We start from the raw sequence: 20,081 nt of genomic DNA, 5'->3' as shown, positions 1-20,081 counted from the left end.
GCTCGGAGCACTATGGGACTTAACTTCTAAGGTCATCAGTCCCCTAGAACTTAGAACTACTTAAACCTAACTAACCTAAGGATATCACACACATCCATGCCCGAGGCAGGATTCGAACCTGCGACCGTAGCAGTCCCAGGGTTCCGGACTGAGTGCCTAGAACCACGAGACCACTGCGGCCGGCAAACCCTGTGTGGTCAGGGTGCTAAACCAACAGGGTACATGGTGGCCTCACCACAACAGACTGGCTACTGTGGTGGATATCAGGTGCAACCAAGCAAAGAAGTCTATTAGCATCGTCAGTGGAGAAAACATACTGCACAGATTATGGAAAAATACCTACCCAGGTGGGTGACCTCACCCAACAATTGGAGAATGAACAGATGTGCCGATCTACATCAATGAACGATGCGAGGTGTCTCAGGACATTGACACTATGCACCATGTAAGGCTTCTTTCCCAAATTGGCTCGCTCTTCGGGAAAGTTTTCAAAAATGGAGGTCAAACCCTACAGGGAATCGTCAAATATAGGGTGAAACGTAAGAGGCAACTAAAAGGAGTCTCACGACAGGCATGAATACCTCGGGCCTATTCTAATCCCCGGACCCGCAGGGGTCTCCGGTTGCATTGCGGCTTTGGTTTTTATGCTTGGTGTGGCAACTACGGCGAAAGACGTGTAAATATGGCGCGAACGGAAACACTGGGCTGCACTGTGAGTTGTTCTGTTAAGGCGAGGTGGGTTGGGTTGTTTTCGGGGAGCAGACCACACAGCGAGGTCATCGGTCTCAACGGATTAGGAAAGGAAGTCGGCCGGGCCCTTTCGAAGAAACAATCCCGGCATTTGCCTGGAGCGATTTAGGGAAATCACGGAAAACCTAAATCAGGATGGCCGGACACGGGATTGAACCGTCGTCCTCCCGAATGCGAGTCCAGTGTGCTAGCCACTGCGCCACCTCACTCTGTGTTAAGGTGAGACCTAGGTCCTCACGCACTGTTGTGTCGGTCGACCAACGAACCAGTTTCGTAACCGACTGCAGTACGCGATCACAGTGCCCCGTGTTGTGATTTGTTGATATGATAAGTGTGTACGCTATTCCTGTTGGTTTTACACAGGAACAGAAACGGGAGACTGTCTTGGCTGTCTGAAGAGTAACAAGGCCAGACAAGCCAAGATAAATGCTGGCAAAGAAGTGGCTAACAGAAGGAAAGTAGTTGACTTACTTTGTTACTTAGACGGTAGCTTATGATTTTCGTAATATCTGAGAACTGCTGAACATCAAACCGTTCTTAACGAAAAATAAATACATCGTAGGTTGTAAGCTGCGAGGAGAATTGTCTCGCTACATTACGATTTCTAGCCACTGGGAGGATTTAACCGGACTTCAAATTCAGTGCTGTTGTATGCACACAATTATTGACTAAATGATTCATTTCTCTGCAAAGCGATTTGCACTTGACCGAGGAAATACAGCACAGTTAAGCAAAATAAAAGACGTTGACAAACGTTTTAATTCCAATGGCGAAACGTGACATTTTTGGTAGATTAGGTTGAGAATCACTAATTCGAACGCATCTGAACTATTCTTAAACACTAAAAGTAAGTCATTTCCACTAAGACAAACTACAAATTTTTTTATAAATAAACGCAAGAAATATTGAACACGTACACATTCATCAAGTTGTAATACTTAGGAATGCAGAGTTTAACCTTTTTATAAAGTTGTTCTGTCATCCAGCCCATTTTCCTGGGCTTAAACCGGTGACGAGAGATATGAAATCCTGCCGAATTTATTTCCAAGTTCCCTTCTCTACAGCCAACACAGTCAAGCTGGACAATGTCACTAGCCAATGTGTTAACGTATGCTTTAACGCGTTTCAGCGTTCACGCTTATTTATTTATTTCTTCCAGACACGGTGGTTCGTGGAATTGTAAGAACCAACGACAGTCATTTCACTCATCCAGAGAACGCTTTCTTTAATTAATTGTTTATAATGGATTGGGGGTGGTTTTTTGTGGTTTTAGGGCGCAAAACTTCTATGGTCATTAGCGCCCAACCCGTGACGTAGAAAACAGGAAAAAAACGAAATTTAAAATCAGCAGCAATGGAAACAAAGTCAGAAAATTTGAGAAACTAAAGGCAGAAGGAATGCTTAAAAGTCCACTATAGAAAGGGGTTGGTTGTCCCCCAAAAAAAAGCTTCAAATGACTGACGTCATTTCACTGTCACTAATAAACTGTAGAACGCGGTCAGCTGAGCGCGTGTCATCTGCTAAAATCGACGATAGATCAGGCGATAGCTGTAGACGGGAGCGTAACGGATTAAAATAGGGGCATTCAATTAAAAGGTGTCTGACCGTCCACAGCTGAGAGCAGTGGGGACAGAGTGGGGGAGGATCACCGCTTAAAAGGTGTCGATGACTGAAAAGACAGTGCCCTATCCGGAGTCGAGCTAAAATTACCTCCTCCCGACGACGCGTTCGGGAGGAAGAGGTCCAAGCGCAAGGAAGGGCTTTCACTTCCCGCAATTTATTGTGGGGAAGTGTTGACCAATGCACATGCCATAAATGAGTAACTTGGCGACATAAACCGCTCCGTAGATCGGTAAACGGAAGAGACTGAAGAGCAGGCCGAGGAAGAGAGACTGCAGCCTTGGCCGCTATATCGGCCGCCTCATTTCCACAGATACCAGCGTGTCCCGGGAGCCAGAGGAACGCCACTGAGACGCCCCCCAGGTGGAGCAAGCGCAGACAGTCCTGAATCCGGTGGACCAGAGGGTGCACAGGGTAAAGAGCTTGGAGACTTAGGAGAGAGCTGAGAGAATCTGAGCAGATTACGTACTGTATCCGCTGATGGCGGCGGATGTAGTGGACAGCCTGGAGAACAGCGTAAAGCTCCGCAGTATAAACCGAACACTGGTCAGGAAGCCGAAAGTTATTTGGGGTGTCGCCAACAATATAGGCACTCCCTATACCTAACGATGTTATCGAGCCATCGGTGTAAATAAATGTGGCTTCCATCATTTGTGCACATAGAGCAGCAAATGCCAGACGGTAAACAAGTGTAGGGGTACCATCCTTGGGAAATTGACATAGGTCTCTGAGCAAGTCGATCCGGGGACGGAGCCAAGGCGGTGCTGTACCCCAAGTTGTCAAGAAGGTTTTAGGAAAGCGGAAGGAAAGAGAATGGAGCAGTTGACGGAAGCGGACTCCCGGGGGTAGTAGGGAGGAGGAGCGGCCTGCATACCCGACATCAAAGGAGGCGTCGAAAAAAAGGTTATGGGCTGGATTAGCAGGCATGGAAGACAGATGGCTAGCATAACGACTCAGAAGGACTGCCCGCCGATTGGACAGCGGAGATTCAGCAGTCTCAGCATAAAGGCTTTCCACAGGGCTGGTGTAAAAAGCTCCAGACACTAAACGTAATCCACAGTGGTGGATAGAGTCGAGACGCCGAAGAATAGACGGCCGAGCAGAGGAGTAGACTATGCTTCCATAATCCAATTTCGAGCGCACTAAGGCGCGATAGAGGCGGAGAAGGACCACTCGGTCCGCTCCCCAAGAGGTACCATTCAGGACACGGAGGGTGTTAAGGGAACGCAGACAGCGAGCCGAAAGATAGGAAACGTGGGAGGACCAGCACAGTTTTCTGTCAAACATAAGACCCAAGAATTTAGCGACGTCGGAAAACGGAAGGTTGACAGGACCTAGATGTAAGGAGGGCGGAAGAAACTCCTTACGTCGCCAAAAATTAACACAAACGGTCTTACTGGGTGAGAAACGGAAGCCGGTTTCGATGCTCCACGAGTGGAGGCGATCGAGACATCCTTGAAGACGTCTTTCAAGAAGGCTGGTCCGTTGAGAGCTGTAGTAGATCGCAAAATCGTCCACAAAGAGGGAGTCCGAGACATCAGGAAGGAGACAATCCATAATTGGATTAATGGCGATGGCAAACAGTACAACACTCAGCACGGAGCCCTGGGGTACCCCGTTTTCTTGGGAGAAAGTACAGGAGAGAGTAGTGTTCACCCGCACCCTAAATGTGCGCTCTGCCATAAATTCGCGAAGAAAAAGGGGCAGCCGGCCTCTAAAGCCCCAAGAGAACAGTGTGCGGAGGATGCCTGTCCTCCAACAGGTATCGTACGCTCTCTCCAGATCAAAAAATATTGCTACCGTTTGGCGTTTCCGGAGAAAATTGTTCATGATATAAGTGGAGAGAGCAACAAGATGGTCAACAGCAGAACGATGCTTTCGGAATCCGCATTGGGCTGGTGTTAAAAGACTGCGGGACTCCAGCCACCAAGCTAAACGGTAATTCACTATACGCTCCAAAACCTTACAGACACTACTCGTGAGAGAAATGGGGCGATAGCTAGAGGGGAGATGTTTGTCCTTTCCAGGTTTCGGAACGGGAACGACAATAGCTTCCCGCCATCGCCTGGGAAAGGTACTGTCGGTCCAAATTCGATTATAAAGGCGAAGGAGGTAACGCAGGCTATGGGTTGATAAATGCAGCAACATTTGGACATGGATACCATCCGGTCCTGGGGCGGAGGAGCGAGAAGAAGAGAGTGCATGTTGGAGTTCGCGCATGGAGAAAACAGTATTGTAGCTTTCGCGATTTTGAGAGGAGAAAGCAAGATGTCGCACTTCCGCTGCACGTTTCTTCGGGAGAAACGCCGGCGGGTAATTTGAAGAGCTCGAAATCTCAGCAAAGTGCTGACCCAATGAGTTAGAAATTGCGACGGGGTCCACTAAGGTATCATGCTCGACAGTGAGCCCAGAGACCGGGGAGAAACTAGGCGCGCCTGAGAACCATCGAAGCCAACTCCAAACTTCCGAGGAGGGAGTGAAGTTGTTAAATGAGCTAGTAAAGAATTTCCAGCTTGCCTTCTTGCTATCGCGGATGACGCGACGGCATCGCGCACGGAGCTGCTTATATCGGATACAGTTGGACAAAGTTTGATGGTGACGGAAAATGCGAAGAGCACGTCGCCGCTCACGTATTGCGTCACGGCATGCCTCGTTCCACCAAGGGACTGGAGGGCGCCGGGGCAATTCGGAGGTGCGTGGTATTGAACGTTCCGCAGCTGTGAGAATAACGTCGGTAAAATGTGTGACCTCATCGTCGACGCTGGGAAAGCGACGGTCATCGAATGTCGCTAGAGACGAAAAAAGTGTCCAATCGGCTTGGGCAAACTTCCAGCGTCGCGAGCGCATATATGGCAGTTGAGGCTGCAGTCGAAGAACACATGGAAAGTGGTCACTCGAGTGTGTATCATCAAGGGCGAACCATTCGAAGCGCTGAGCTAGCGGAACAGTACCGACCGCAAGGTCCAAATGGGATAAATTTGCCGTGGAGGCAGACAAAAATGTGGGGACCCCAGTGTTGAGGCAGACTAAATCCGCTTGGTGGAAGACGTCTAGCAATAGTGAGCCACGTGGACAAGGATGTGGAGATCCCCAAAGCGGGTGGTGGGCATTGAAGTCCCCAACCAGCAAATAGGGGGGTGGAAGCTGATCAAGAAGATGAAGGAGATCAGCTCGTGTCATTGGTGTGGACGATGGAATGTATACCGTACAAAGAGAGAACGTGTATCCAGAAAGGGAAAGACGGACGGCGACAGCTTGGAAGGAAGTGTTTAAGGGGATTGGGTGATAATGGAGAGTATCATGGAGCAGAATCATGGGTCCTCCATGGGCTGGAGAGCCTTCAACAGAGGAGAGGTCATATCGGACGGACTGAAAACGAGGGAGAACAAAGCGGTCATGGGGACGCAGCTTTGTTTCCTGAAGACAGAAGATGACCGGCGAGTAGGATCGTAAGAGGATCGACAATTCCTCCCGATTGGCGCGAATTCTGCGGATATTCAAGTGGATAATGGACATAGGGTGAACAGAAAATGGAGGAACGTGACCAAGGGTGCTGTCAACTCAACGACTGCTCAGAGCTTGCGACCGACAGCATGGAATGGCATTCAGTCGAAGGCAGAAGATCCTGATCCATAGGTTGGTCAGGAGCAGCTCCTGCCACCAACGATCGGCCAGTTGACCGGCCACCAACAGTGCGCCTCGGCGACACAGAAGATGGCCGAGGGCGATTTCCGCCAGGTGGTGCTGTAGATGGGACACGCCTTGGCGGAGAAGGAGAGGAACTGTGTTTCTTCGTAGCCTTCTTGGAGGTATGATGTTTAGATGAAGGAGGAACCGATGGTTGTGAAGTTGCAGTACGTTAAAACTCTTCACGAGACTGCTCTTTTTTTGAAGACTTCGCGTCTGACTTTTGGGCTCGAGATTTAGCAGAACCCGACGAAGGGTGAGCCATAGAGTGGGCAGGCGAAAGAGGTGAGGTTGAACGGGCGATCTTTGCGCTGGCCGATCTGACGACCGTGGTACTAAATGTGAGGTCGCAAGTCTGCGTGGCCGCCTCCTTTGTTGGCCGAGGAGAAGCAAGGACAGTGCTGTATTTTCCTTTCTGAGGCACGGTGGGCTGTCGACTGGCGAGTAACTTTCGAGCAGCAAAGGTCGACACCTTTTCCTTCACTCTTATTTCCTGGATCAGCTTTTCGTCCTTAAAAACAGGGCAATCTCGAGAGGAAGCAGCGTGGTCACCCATACAGTTGATGCAGCGAGGGGATGGAGGTGGACAAGCACCCTCATGGGCATCCCTGCCACACGTAACACATTTGGCCAGATTGGAACAGGACTGGCTGGTGTGGTTGAACCGCTGACATCGATAGCAACGCGTAGGGTTTGGGACATAAGGGCGAACGGAAATTATCTCATAGCCTGCTTTGATTTTTGATGGGAGTTGAACTTTGTCAAATGTCAAGAAGACAGTGCGGGTTGGAATGATGTTCGAGTCAACCATTTTCATAACCCGATGAACAGCCGTGACGCCTTGGTCAGACAGATAGTGCTGAATTTCTTCGTCAGACAATCCATCGAGGGAGCGCGTATAAACGACTCCACGCGAGGAATTTAAGGTACGGTGCGGTTCCACCCAGACAGGGAAGGTGTGGAGCAGAGAAGTACGCAGCAATTTTTGAGCCTGGAGGGCACTGTGTGTTTGTAACAACAGGGTGCCATTCCGTAATCTGGAACAAGACTTTACAGGACCCGCAATTGCGTCGACACCTTTCTGAATAATGAAAGGGTTGACCGTGGAAAAGTCGTGACCGTCAGACCGAGAAACAACAAGGAACTGTGGCAACGATGGAAGAACCGTCTGTGGCTGAGACTCAGTGAACTTACGTTTGTGAGCAGACATAGTGGAAGGTGAGGAAACCATTGCGGAAGAATCCCCCATGATTACCGGCGTCTCCGATGGCGCGCTCCTCCCTTGTGGGGGCCCTCACCGAGGGCACACCCGCCTTAGGTGATTGTTCACACCTCAGGTCACACCTCCCGACAAACGGACGGAGGGACCAATCGGCACTTTCGGAAGGTATCAGCTCGGGTAATCACCCCTCCCTGGGCCTGGCCTTTACCAGGGGGTACGTACGTGTCCTACCTGTCTACCCGGGGCGGGGAATTACGCGTTACCCCGTCACCGGCTACGCATGGAAGTGCGTGGGTCGGCCTTCAGACACGCACAGGGAGGAAGAAAGAGACAGGGAAAGGAAAGAAGAGAGGTCTCAAACGCCGCAGCGGAGAAAAGGGTAAAGAGAAGAGGTAAAGAGAAGAGGTAAGGAATAGAGAAGGACGAAGAAAGATGAAGACATACAAGCAAGGAAGGCGAAGAGTGCGGTACATTTACAAGCGTCCGTCTCCGGACGTAGGCACAAACCATACTCCCTAGAGGGGGAGAAAGGGAAGGAAAGAGCCAGAGGTGAGGCGGGGGGCGAAGATGGGGGATGGGGAAGGATACGGAAAGGGAAGGTATGCAGCCCGGAAAGGAAGGAAGGCCACATTAGCTCGGGGTCCCGTGCTCGCTACACACGTATCCACAAAAGAGTTGTGGATCCCCTGGGGGGGTTTATAATGGATTGAAGGAGGTCCTGAAGCTCCAGACGTTTATCCTAACTGCTGTACAGAAACTGTTGTCTTCAGTTTTTCATTGTCAAAGGATATATTTTAAGTAGTTTTTTACATTACGTATAGGGAAATTGTTTCACGGTTGTCCTGTAATCTAGTTTCCATGTTTACTACTACTGTGTCAATTACCTCTAATACTAGCCTTCATTTCTGAATACATACTCCTGCAGAATTTATAAGTTTCTAACCTTCCACTTCGCGTTTCACACAGTCTCACTAGGCTTAATGCAGTTTTCTGTTTCAGTCATACAGCTTCGTAAGTCCAAAGTTTTACCTTGCAGGATGTCGAACAAGATACTTGTATGCTGGAAAATCTATTTCTACAGCTGCAGTAGAAAAAGGCGAATCTGGTGATCAGAAGACAACTTTTGCCATGCTGAAAAGCAGATAGTCGTAATGCATCTACTATACTTCTGTTTCGGTAGCCTTCTCGTGTTTCATAGTTCGTGCTGCTTCTGAAAGAGCATGGGCAATTCTTATTTAACAGATGCTGTGGCATGTCAAATTGAATCTTTGTACTTTTTAGCATTCGAAATAAAATTTTGAAGCCCCTTCGCCTAGTCCCCACTTATTCCATTAACTGTCAATCATTCCAAACATCACACAGTACGAACGAAACAAGTAGTTCCTTACAACGCTGCCACCTAACCATCGTTTTGAATTTTACTATTGTGTGGAATCTTCTTACAAATTTTCCCTAAAATTTAAGAGAAACTGCTACAGCTTTCGTTTTTACACTCATCCAGAGATACAAGTAAAGAATGCATGGTTTTCAACTAAAAACTTTTGCGCGTCTTGTGATGAAATAAACGCGTCCATGAGAGTTTGACGTAGACGGCAATAGCATGCTTTGCAACAATGATTTAAATATTACACATCTTACCGTTTTTCTTTCGACAACCGTGTCAAGACATTGTTCTTGACACCTGACAGGACACACCGAAACATACTTCACTAGTCGGTTTATCACCACCACTGCTTACCGCTTAATTCATGTTAGAGGTTTCACTGTAAGCATGCCTATGTTGTTTTGAGAAACTACGAACACTCTGCAGTACTACTATCGTATGGGATATGTAAGGCTACTAAATTTTAATCTGAGGAACAATGAAAACACGAGCTGCGTCTGTCACGAGCTGTCATCTTGCAGCAACATCCAATGATGAGTTCACATTTTAGACTAATTATAAATGTGTTTTTGTTCTTTGTGTTTCGCATTATTCTATGCTTGCTGCTGGCGTGCAAGACGCTGCTAAGTCCAGTATTAGACCATCGTATTTCTTTGACAAAGGATTATCAAATATTCGTCGAAGATCTTGGACGTGGCGCTAAAAAGTGGATTACACTGTCATATTTTTCGTCAAATTTCAAGATGGCAGACGGTAACTTACGCGCTGCAGCTGCTAGTACCGCAGTTGCATTGTGTGTGTATTTGGAAGAAAAGCGGTAGAGAAAGAGTAAACACTTGAATGAAGCCCTAGGTTTTACTTCTAGATAGTGAAAACGTTCAGCAAAATTGGTTACGACAGCTGCAAGTGTATGAAGTCATGTCTTAACATATAAAATTCTTACATATGGATGAGAGTAAGTATTTCCTCAGTGAAGTGGCTTCTCGTGTTTCAAAATGCTGTACGTCCAGAAGACAAAATGTGTCACTTTCATTTCCTGATACACGCGAGCACACTAATATCACATTGCAACAATCAAAATAATTCCAGAAACGAGTGAAACGATTTATAAAGCAACGAAGGGGAATATGTGAAGGTAAAAACGTTTAGTACACTTTATGGACTATGAGAACAATTTCCAATTTTGAATAGTTTAATTACTGGAATTAGTGTACCTACAACTACAAAATTAATAATAGTACGAAAGATTAAGCGCTTTTTAACTTGTCGCATCCAGAAATCAAAAATGGACGAAGTAGAAAGGAAAGATAAACAAGAATTTTTGAGTGACCACATCCTCTATTCCGGCTTGCTGCATGTATGTTTCCAGATGCAGAGTTGGACGGCTGTAGCTGTGTTTGTGGACATGAAGTCGCCTGCAGCGTATTCCACCTCCCATCAACACAATCGATAGCATCTACTATGGCACTATGGCTCTTTGTCTCCTTCCCCCCTCCCCCCCCCCCCCCCACTACAGCCGAAGCTAGTTTGTTTAAAAAGTCTCAGAAACTGACTTCGAAGCAATGTTTAGAAACACTAAAGAGACGTCAAATAGCTGTGGCGACGCCAGCGACGAAGCGATTACATTTAACATCTCAGTGAACAGAATATGAACGACTTCTATGACCAAATCTACGGTGAGGCCCTAGATCTGATCATATTTGACGACGCGTGTTTTGACAAAGTTCTTTATTACACAATCAAATTTCTTTCACATATTTTTGACGAAGATAAATGATAGTGTATTCCCGGTCCAAGTAGTGCTCTGTTAGAGAACTCGAAAAAGACGTTACACAGGCATGTATCCATCTGCTCGCGAGAAGCAGAAAAAATATGACGTCAGCTTTTAAAAACCGTATCCACGCTGCAGAAGCTCCAGTCCATCACGGAAAAGAAACGGGCTTATTGCGCATGTTTATAAGAAGCACAGAATTTCGAGCTGCTATCGGTTATACTGCAGCGAGTGATGCATTCTACTTGCGGGTGTATATACGAAGTTCAAACGTAAAATATTTGAAAACATTTAAATTCAGTATCGGAGAATTATTTTGATTTTTTTTTGGTAGGCTCGGCCTCAACCTTAATGGACGCTTCGCCACCATCGAATTCATGTACGCAGCCAAGTTTAAGACTCATGTGGAAAACACTACACAGCGGTGCAGCAAATCTAATGAATAGAACATACATAAGAAACGAAGAATCTGAAATAAAAGACAAACAGAAACACGGAAGGTCGGCCGACTTGCTCTGTTCTGGACGAAGTCACTATTGATTCGTTGAAAACTGAGGAAAGAGCTTAATTTATTGCATCTATATTCATACACTCCTCGACGTGTCCCACAAACATGTGCAGATCTCTCCAGAAACACTGACTGAAGACAAACGTCTAGCAGGCGGCTGGCACAGCCGCCCAATATCCCGACAAGAAAAGTTTGTCGGTCGAGACGCCTACACACGTTCTATACGTCGACTTGTCGGCGCACGTGCAGCGGTCTTACCACAACCTTTGGCATTTACTCACATCCATTAGCTACGCCAATTCACCTTTCAACCTAATTTAAACCTGTAGCCCTGCTGCAGACCGATCTGTCACAACAAAGATTCCACGGGCCGAGGCAGAGGGGGGGGGGGGGGGGCGGGCTCGCAAAATCTCTCTGCACTTCATACGTGGTCACAATTTCAAATGACTCACAGTAACCACGAATCCCACCCGTAGTGCCGACGACAAAAATAGCAGTTCGTCGCGAGCGGAAATGTGAATTTAGTCCTTGCAACAGGTGCGGTGGCTCTCCGAAGGCAGAATGAACCACAGTCACAGGTACCTCCGATCCCTTGTGCTGATAGTTGACACCCCCATAAACGACCAAACTTTGACGAATCCGAAACCAGTAAAGGGCAAGTTTAACAAACACGAACAGGTACAAGTTTATCACTTGTCTCTTTGAAGCATACCCTGCTCGTATTTTGACAGAGGCCACTAATGCAGATAAAGCAGCTGTGGCTTCGATTTCGACGCCGTCTACAGATGAGAAAAAGACGCTGGTTCAGGGAATGGCTTACAATGCGAGTGATTTACCTACGAAACTCCTCGAAAGGAAATGTTTCTCTCCAAATCTGATTACACGAACTTTATTCCGATTGTCAATGAAACATGTAGTAACTATTAATGTTACTTCGCTCTCAGTGGAATAGGGATGCGAAGATTTATGCTCATTTCGTCCTTTTATGACAGTTGCTTAAACGTTGGAATATGCAGCCCACGTCGCGCGTTGAAGAACCCGTGAACTTTTATTACTTTTTATTTCGTTGCGCTTCCGTCTCTACTATGGGTACAATATATATTCCCATCTTAACCCATTCCTAAAAGATACAGCACTGCCACTTTGGTAATTGACAGTGCTACTTCGTTTCTACCCTTGATTGTAGTTTCCATACCTTTGGAGACTCACGATACAGTGAGGGGGGGGGGGGGGGGGCAGCGTCTTGACGCTCCTGTAGTCTAACCACTATCCCGTCACAAACTGACACGCGATAGCTATTGGTGAAAGCTGTAACAGTCAACATGTTGTACATGGTTAGCTACTTCCAGTTATGGAACACCCTTTGCTCCCGACTTCCAACACTTGCCAGTTGTGGTCGATCTTTCCCGTGAGCAAATTCTATGAAATTTGACTACAGAGCTGAACTACAAAGCTAAGTCTCCCTAGGCAGTTACTATACAAACCGCCAGAAATCCCGAATTAACATTTGTTCTAACCATTTTCATTTAGGTACTCCGAGTACGCTGAAGCAACTGACTTTTCATCTTTTTCCAACTAAGTGAAAACACTTCAAGCAATTAAAGTGGCCCAAAGTTCGCTACACACAGCATGTACTGACATCCCGGATTAGCTTTTTCGTAGCGCGCCTATTAAAAAGTCGGTACTCTTTAACAGCACTATGCGGGGTATCACCAAAGAGTGTTTCGTACTTACCAGCTCAGCCGTCAGGCAGTCGACAGCGGCGAGATACGAACCCAGGGCGCCGCCCGCACAACACGGACAGCCGCCTCCGTAGCTGTCGCCCTCGCCTCCATTTCGTTGTCACCTACGCAAGTCGCCGGATCGCGGTCGAATGAAATGATTCGCAGACGGCGGCCCAACACCCGGAAATGGAACTCCCGTCCAAAATACGCACTTTTGACCGTAAACTGTGGTACTGCCGCTTTCACTCCCAACTGAAACTAAAGCCTCACGCCACAAGCCCGAAGTGAGGCACTCAGTGGTACGAGAGTTAATGGGGTAACACCGTGTGACAGATACCGCGTGTATCGACTCCGTACCAGCAATCGACACGGATCACTTCTCGATATCAGACAGACTCGCAACATACATGTCGGTAGGGAACTCTCAGGGCAGACTTTCCAGTCATGATTGTATATTTTAATATGTACATTTTAATATGAAGAGTCTTAGTTTCTGGCACTGTGCAGCTTATTAAGTTATGAATGAGGTGTTAGGTGTAGCAATTCCCTGGGCTATGGAAAACAGTTTCAGTTAACCTGTGAAGGCAAATTCATCAAAGCGATATTCCACTTAAGCAGGGAAGATGGCAGACTAGCGTCCACTGTAACGTTTCTCTTCTTATGGGTAGTTAAAAGTGAAAGAAATATTCAAATCAATAAAAAAAATATTCTGCGAATTATTATTAGGTTGCCACGGAAGGACACGTTACAAATACGATGCCACGGTGTGGTTAGTATCCATACGCACATCTACATACATCTAAATAATCCTTTTAGTATACTGGACAATTACTATATTTTAACCTTCAGGCCAACGCTGTTACATTCTTTCGATGTATGAGACCCCAGTTGTTATTGAACACTGTCGACAAGCACTGTCTGAAGGTTCGTTGACTGTAAAACACTACTGTGAATTATCGACCGGTCTTTATAAAAACGGATCTCCAGGTCCGACCTGTGGAGAACAACATACTTAACAGGCACAACGCGATAAGCAGACGTTCATTTTGCTTTCAAATAACGTGACCGCCATTTCGTGATACATCTACCTCAAAAACATAAAATCATTAAAGAAATTTAATGTGGTAATATGAAAAGCTTCACTACAATAACTGCAGACGCCGATATTTATCAATAATAATCTTATTATTCCATAAACAATATATAGCATAGTGATTTCGGCAACCTACCTCTTAGTACATCGAATGTCAAAACAGAAGTGAATCATACCAAGACAAAGTCTCCGTTTCTTTACAAAGCCACCTGTTTTTACGAAAAATTAATTTTGTTTTTCCTACAGAGGTTTCCTTTAACGTTTCATACATGTAGGCTCTGAGTTTTTCATTAACATCCGTTACTTAATCATTGACATTATATACAGGGTGTTACAAAAAGGTACGGCCAAACTTTCAGGAAACATTCCTCACATACAAAGAAAGAAAATATGTTATGTGAACATGTGTCCAGAAACGCTTACGTTCCATGTTAGAGGTCATTTTCTTACTTCTCTTCATATCACATTAATCATGGAATGGAAACACACAGCAACAGAACCTACCAGCGTGACTTCAAATACTTTGTTACAGGAAATGTTCAAAATGTCCTCCGTTAGCGAAGATGCATGCATCCACCCTCCTTCAAATGGAATCCGTGATGCGCTGATGCAGCCCTGGAGAATGGCGTATTGTATTACAGCCATCCACAATACGAGCACCAAGAGTCTCTACATTTGGTACCGGGGTTGCGTAGACAAGAGCTTTCAAATGCCCCCATAAATGAAAGTCAAGAGGGTTGAGGTCAGGAGAGCGTGGAGGCCACGGAATTGGTCCGCCTCTACCAATCCATCGGTCACCCAGTCTGTTGTTGAGAAGCATACGAACATTTCCAATGAAATGTGCAGGAGCTCCATCGTGACTGAACCACATATTGTGTCGTACTTGGAAAGGCACATGTTCTAGCAGCACAGGTAAAGTATCCCGTATGAAATCATTATAACGTGCTCCATTGAGCGTAGGTAGAAGAACATGGGGCCCAATCAAGACATCACCAACAATGCCTGCCCAAACTTTCACAGAAAATCCGTGTTGATGACGTGATTGCACCGAAGTCAACATTACCTTCCTTCAATTTGGCCAACTGGCGGTGAATCGAGGAAGTACAGTACATACTGACGAAACTAAAATGATCTCTAACATGGAAATTAAGCGTTTCCGGACACATGTCCACATAACATTTTTTCTTTGTGTGTGAGGAATGTTTCCTGAAAGTTTGGCCGTACCTTTCGCGATACAAGAGTTTTTAAGATTTTGAAGTTTCCTTCTATAAGATACCCTTCAGTGACCTTCTGAATTCTGGAAGCTACCGTATAACAGAATCTCACTTCTAGCATTAGGCTGAAATCGGTGTGGCTACTTGACTAGATTACGCACAGGTTCCTTCGTTCACACATACGGACAAGTTAACAAAAACTGACTATTGAGCGCAAAACGTTTGTGCATTTAGTGATTCATTCCAGAAGTGTGGAAATATTTTGTCCTTGGTCCGGACTGATAGTTTGGTTTGCTCACCAATTTGGACTCGTGTTGAGAAAACCGGTCTTAGAAACACCTATCTTTAAACTTTTTTAGTTTCAATGTTTTTGATTCATGACTTTCAGTAGCTGGTACATTTTGCAGCTGAAAAGCGCCGTGGAATAAGTGCTCGCTTTGTAAAAGGACAAAGAATAATTTTAGTATTTTTAGTTGTAGGATAAGAAGAATTAACTTTTGAATAGGTTTTCTTGATGTATATTGTTCTACCGCGGTACGGGAGAGTTTTAACACCAGCCTCATGAATTGTATGTTGTTAAGTGCTGATGCCCATTATTAAGTATTTCTTAAATGTAAAATTATAATAAATAAACATCTGTATGTTACAATAAAAACCACCTTCAAAGACGTAATATTAAGAGCTAGAACATATTGCTGTATTCATAAATACTCGCTGTAACAACAGGAAGAGCACTAAAGATGTTTCTTCACAGGGAATTTTACACGTTCCCTGTTTTAACTTGTGTGCACATGTGCCTTTTTCTGACGAAGGTTGTTGGCCTGACGAAGAGGGAAACGACTTCGTGACGCATTTCTGGAAACTTTCAAGATATTGTAGAAATTATCTTTTGCATCACTCCATCCCATGTCGCCCATGAAAACTGCAAAATATCACTTCAAACATGATTATTTTATTGAACCAGTCAACTGAAGGGGAAGTGAGCCCATCCCTGGAGATTACGGAGGTGCTGTCATCGCGAGTGATATAATCTGAATCAGGAAGAAGTTTCTCAGAGACTGGACCCAAGAAACTGTCAATGTAACATCGAATCTGGCCTCGTGTGCAAAACGGTCTAATTTGTTGTTTTATTGAAGGAAAAAACTGAGATGAGTAGTAAAAGATATCCTCTAAATTCCCGTTACACGTTAAATCACTCAAATCTAAAGACTATAAACTCAACTAAATACTTAGGGATTACAATTACGAATAAATTTAATTGGAACGATCAGATAGCTCATGTTGTGGGAGAGAAAGCAAGAAAAAAACTGCTATTTGTTGACAAAAGACTTAGAAAATGCAACAGATCTATTAAAGAGACTGCTTGCACTGCGCCTATACGCCCTCTTCTTGAGTACTGCCGTGCAGCCCGGGATCCGCATCAGATCGGATTAACGGAGGACCTCGAGAAAGTTCAAAGAAAGGCAGCTTGTTTTGCATTGCCGCGAAACAGGGGCGAGAGTTCCACAGGTATATGATATGCGAATTGGGAAGGATACCATTAAAACAAAGCCTTTTTCCGTTGCCGCAGGATCTTCTCATGAAATTTCCGTCACTAACTTTCTCCTTCGAATTGGAAACTATTTTATTGGCGCCCATCTACGTAGGAAGAAATGAGCAGCGTAATAAAATGAGAGAAATTGGAGTTCATATAGAAATATTTAAGTGCTCGCTTTTCCCTCGCGCTGTTTGTGAGTGGAATAATGTAATAATATTTTATACTTTCGTGAAATTTTCAAAAAAGAAAAACTGCAGTAGTAATAATACTGAATTTGCAATGTATAAAATATAAGGTGACATAATGTACGACCTGCTATTAACAAAGGCAACACGCCTTTACTTGATGAATAAATAAATAATAAATAAATGCCCTTACTCTCGTAACGTCATAACCGACACGAAAATCACCTGCATGGCGTTACATGACAAGTGTACAAGTGTACGCCTATGCCACTTCGTACCAGGATACAGCTTGTCCCTCATTAACGTTCTGAAAAGTGAAAAGGTTCAGGGTGACAAGCTAATTTGTGCATAGCCCGACTTACGACTGGGTGAAGAAACCGAGCAGGTGCATTTATTTTAAGTGCCCGTCAATCACAAGTACCATAATGCACGTCTTCTAATTTTTACTCTTGCGAGTTGCTGCGATACTATGGCCGCTAGATTCCATTCCTCTACTCCTAGCTCCCAAACTTAATCTGCAAGAAGGTTAGTTAGTTGGAAATTGCAAGGGTCATTTTGTACGACAAATCGTAACGATTTTGAACGAGTCATTTTTCATTCACGTCGCTGACTGATTTCTAAACGGGACGTAGCTACATGATGAACATTTATAGCTATGTTTCCGTACCTCAATCTGCAAAAACTGAACGCTTAGAGGATCGCTTAGCTGTCCATCTGCGTCTCTCTGTCTGTCTATCATTCCGACTCTTAACAACCCTTTTTCTCAGGAATCAATAGATGAATCAAGTTCAAATTTCTGTCACGTATCAAGGTCTATAATCCCTTGGCAGTGTACAAATTTTAAGCTTCTAAGTCCAATTCAATCAAATGATACCGCTATTTATCTCACACATTTTTCAACGTGTACAACCTCGGTGTCGGGTTAGCGTCTACGGTTGGTAATCAAAACATGCTAGATACCGGGTTCGAAGCCATCCACACCTTAAACTTTGAACAACAGTCATCGGCAATGGCGGCCGAAGACTTCCGGCATAAGAAGACGTCCTCATTTAGGCAATGATCTTGTCAGAGAGGGTGGAGGAGCGGACAGAGTTTATGGGCATTCTCTTGGGCGCAGTGTGAGAAACTGACCCTGTATGCGGATGGCAGAGGCAATGGAAACCACTGCATTAAGATACGTAACGTGTATCCACAGGACACGTGGCCTGTAATTGCTAAGTGTCATGATGATCTCTCCACTGGTAAAAGGTCCCGGACTATTCCCCTATTCAGATCTGCGGTGGGGCACTACCGAGGGGAATGTGACCATGAGAAAAAATTAAGTAACCGACGGAAAGATAACGTTCTACGCGTCGGGACGTGGGATGTCACGAGTTTTGGACGTGGTAGGGAAGTAAGAAAATCTGAAAAGCTAGATGGTAAGGCTGGGTCTAGGTATAGACTGCGCCAGTGAAGTGAAATGGAGAGAAGACAAGAATTTCTGGGCAGATGAATATAGAGTAATATCGACAGCATGAGAAGACGGTATAACTGAGTAGGATGCATTACGAATAGGAAGGTAGGGCAGAGAGAGATACTGTGAGCTCAGCGACAATCTGCCTTTAGCAGCGGAGCACCTGGGACGTGTTTACGTCGCGGTTGCAAAGCGCTCCAGGAAGCGGCGACGTTTACACCAGTGGTACTCGCGTGTGTTACTTGTTTGAACAATACAATTGGTAGGTAAGTTTGGAAAAATCACGGTAAAGTTTACGTTCTCTAATGAATACGCAAGACCGTAAGCATTTGAAATAGAACTTTTCTCGAGAGATGAGGTGCATATTAATTACACAGAACTCATTGGAATTTATGTATTAATAGTGTGCAGCTCTGTTTATGTAAAAATGGTGGACGACACAGCGTGTCCAACGATTAGAGAAGCCGCCAAAGGAGGATTCCAGTTTCGAGACTGTCGATGGTCATATTAATGTTCTTTTAGTGGCTAGTGTGGAACCTGTCGCGCACAGTATTCGAATGTTCGAAGTGCCTTTCGAAGTACCTGAATCACTGATTACAGACATATGGCAGAGAATCTAGTCATACAGCCGAACGTTGGGCAAGTTTTTGCACGTATCCAGTGCTCAACAATGTTCAACAGGTGCGAATCATCTTTACAGAGCATGTGCCCTCCTAATGAAATATAGGCGTTTGTAGGTTATCTACAATGGCCAACCCCCGACGTGCTCTGGACGTGGTGGGGAAGGACATCTTCGATCTGAGTGCACAAAGAGGAGTCTCGAGCAATTATCCAGCGGAAGCCTCCCGACGCCCGCCGAGCCGCCTCACTACCGCTGACAGTACGACTGCGCCCCGCGACGAGGTCAGCCGAGCTCGGGTCGACGCCGCAGGCGACTGAGGGGCGCTCAGGGCACAGTGCTGCCGAGGTGGTTCCTACTGCACTCCGGCCCCAGGCGCTGCCGCTGACAGACCGCGAGGACGGCCACACGACGAAACACGCGGAAACTGAAGTGGAGGGGTCGACGGACGCTGTGGCAACGGTGATGCGAGAGGAGCTGCAGGTTTCGAACGCGCCGGAGCGTCGTAAGAAGCGCCGCCTCCACTCTGGTTCGGCCCCTCCTCGTACTGAGACACCAGATAACTCTGCTGGTCCGTGTCAGACAGGTCCTCATCACCAGACACCGGACGTCGCATTTGGGCAGTGAAAAGGTGCCGTCTCGTTCCGACGAAGCGTCCTCTCGGGTGTCCGTCCATTCTCCGGCAGCGCAGGACGGTGCTGCGGAATGTGCACGGACGCCGCATAACGGTAGAGCCCCCACGGTAGTGGAGACTGACTGGGCTGAGCTGGACGACGACGTCACCGACGTGGCTGCTCCACCTGGTGGACACTCGCAATCCTCTTCCACCACTGAGCGCAACTGACGGCCCGGGAAGACGTCGGAGGGGCAGTCTTCTGAGTACCTGTAGTGAGACGACGGGCTTTGGAACTTCCCCTGTCCAGTATTGTGCAAGGGTGACAGATGCTCGGACCCAGGCACACCAATTAGCGACAGATAACGTTAATACTATTACTTAGACTGTGAAACAACAGCTTTTCCGCGACATTCTGTATGCGTCAGATGTGGATATGGTGATGGTGCAGCAAATCTGTACTACCGCGTTCCAGGAAGTAGACGGCTACGTCTCCTACACAGTGCCGAACTCGACAGCGAGAGTGGAAGGACGATACTGGTCCGAGAGGGGATCCTGGCTTATACACCTTGGGAACAAGGATTGGCGATAACAGTACGTGGTATCCGTATTGTCAACGTTTACGCCCATCCGGCACAGAAAACAGACGAGCATGTGCGAAATATTATTGGGAAGCGATCGTGTTCTTCTTTACTGGCGAA

The 20,081-nt window shown here is 46.1% G+C and overlaps 1 protein-coding gene across 1 annotated transcript in view; it reads left to right on the top strand.

Moving 5' to 3' along the window:
• Nucleotides 1-19,394, top strand: part of LOC126413297 (bromodomain testis-specific protein-like) — a 69,427-nt gene extending 50,033 nt beyond the window's left edge. The window contains exon 3 of the mRNA XM_050083197.1: nucleotides 19,052-19,394. Within this exon, the coding sequence (XP_049939154.1) occupies nucleotides 19,052-19,394 (343 nt within the window). The remainder of the gene's footprint in view (nucleotides 1-19,051) is intronic.
• Nucleotides 19,395-20,081: the final 687 nt, after the last annotated feature.

Source organism: Schistocerca serialis, chromosome 7 (assembly GCF_023864345.2).
Source record: "Schistocerca serialis cubense isolate TAMUIC-IGC-003099 chromosome 7, iqSchSeri2.2, whole genome shotgun sequence".
In the NCBI taxonomy this organism is placed as follows: domain Eukaryota; kingdom Metazoa; phylum Arthropoda; class Insecta; order Orthoptera; family Acrididae; genus Schistocerca; species Schistocerca serialis.
Note: the sequence above shows the minus strand (reverse complement) of the source record. Positions and strands in the feature narration are given on the sequence as shown.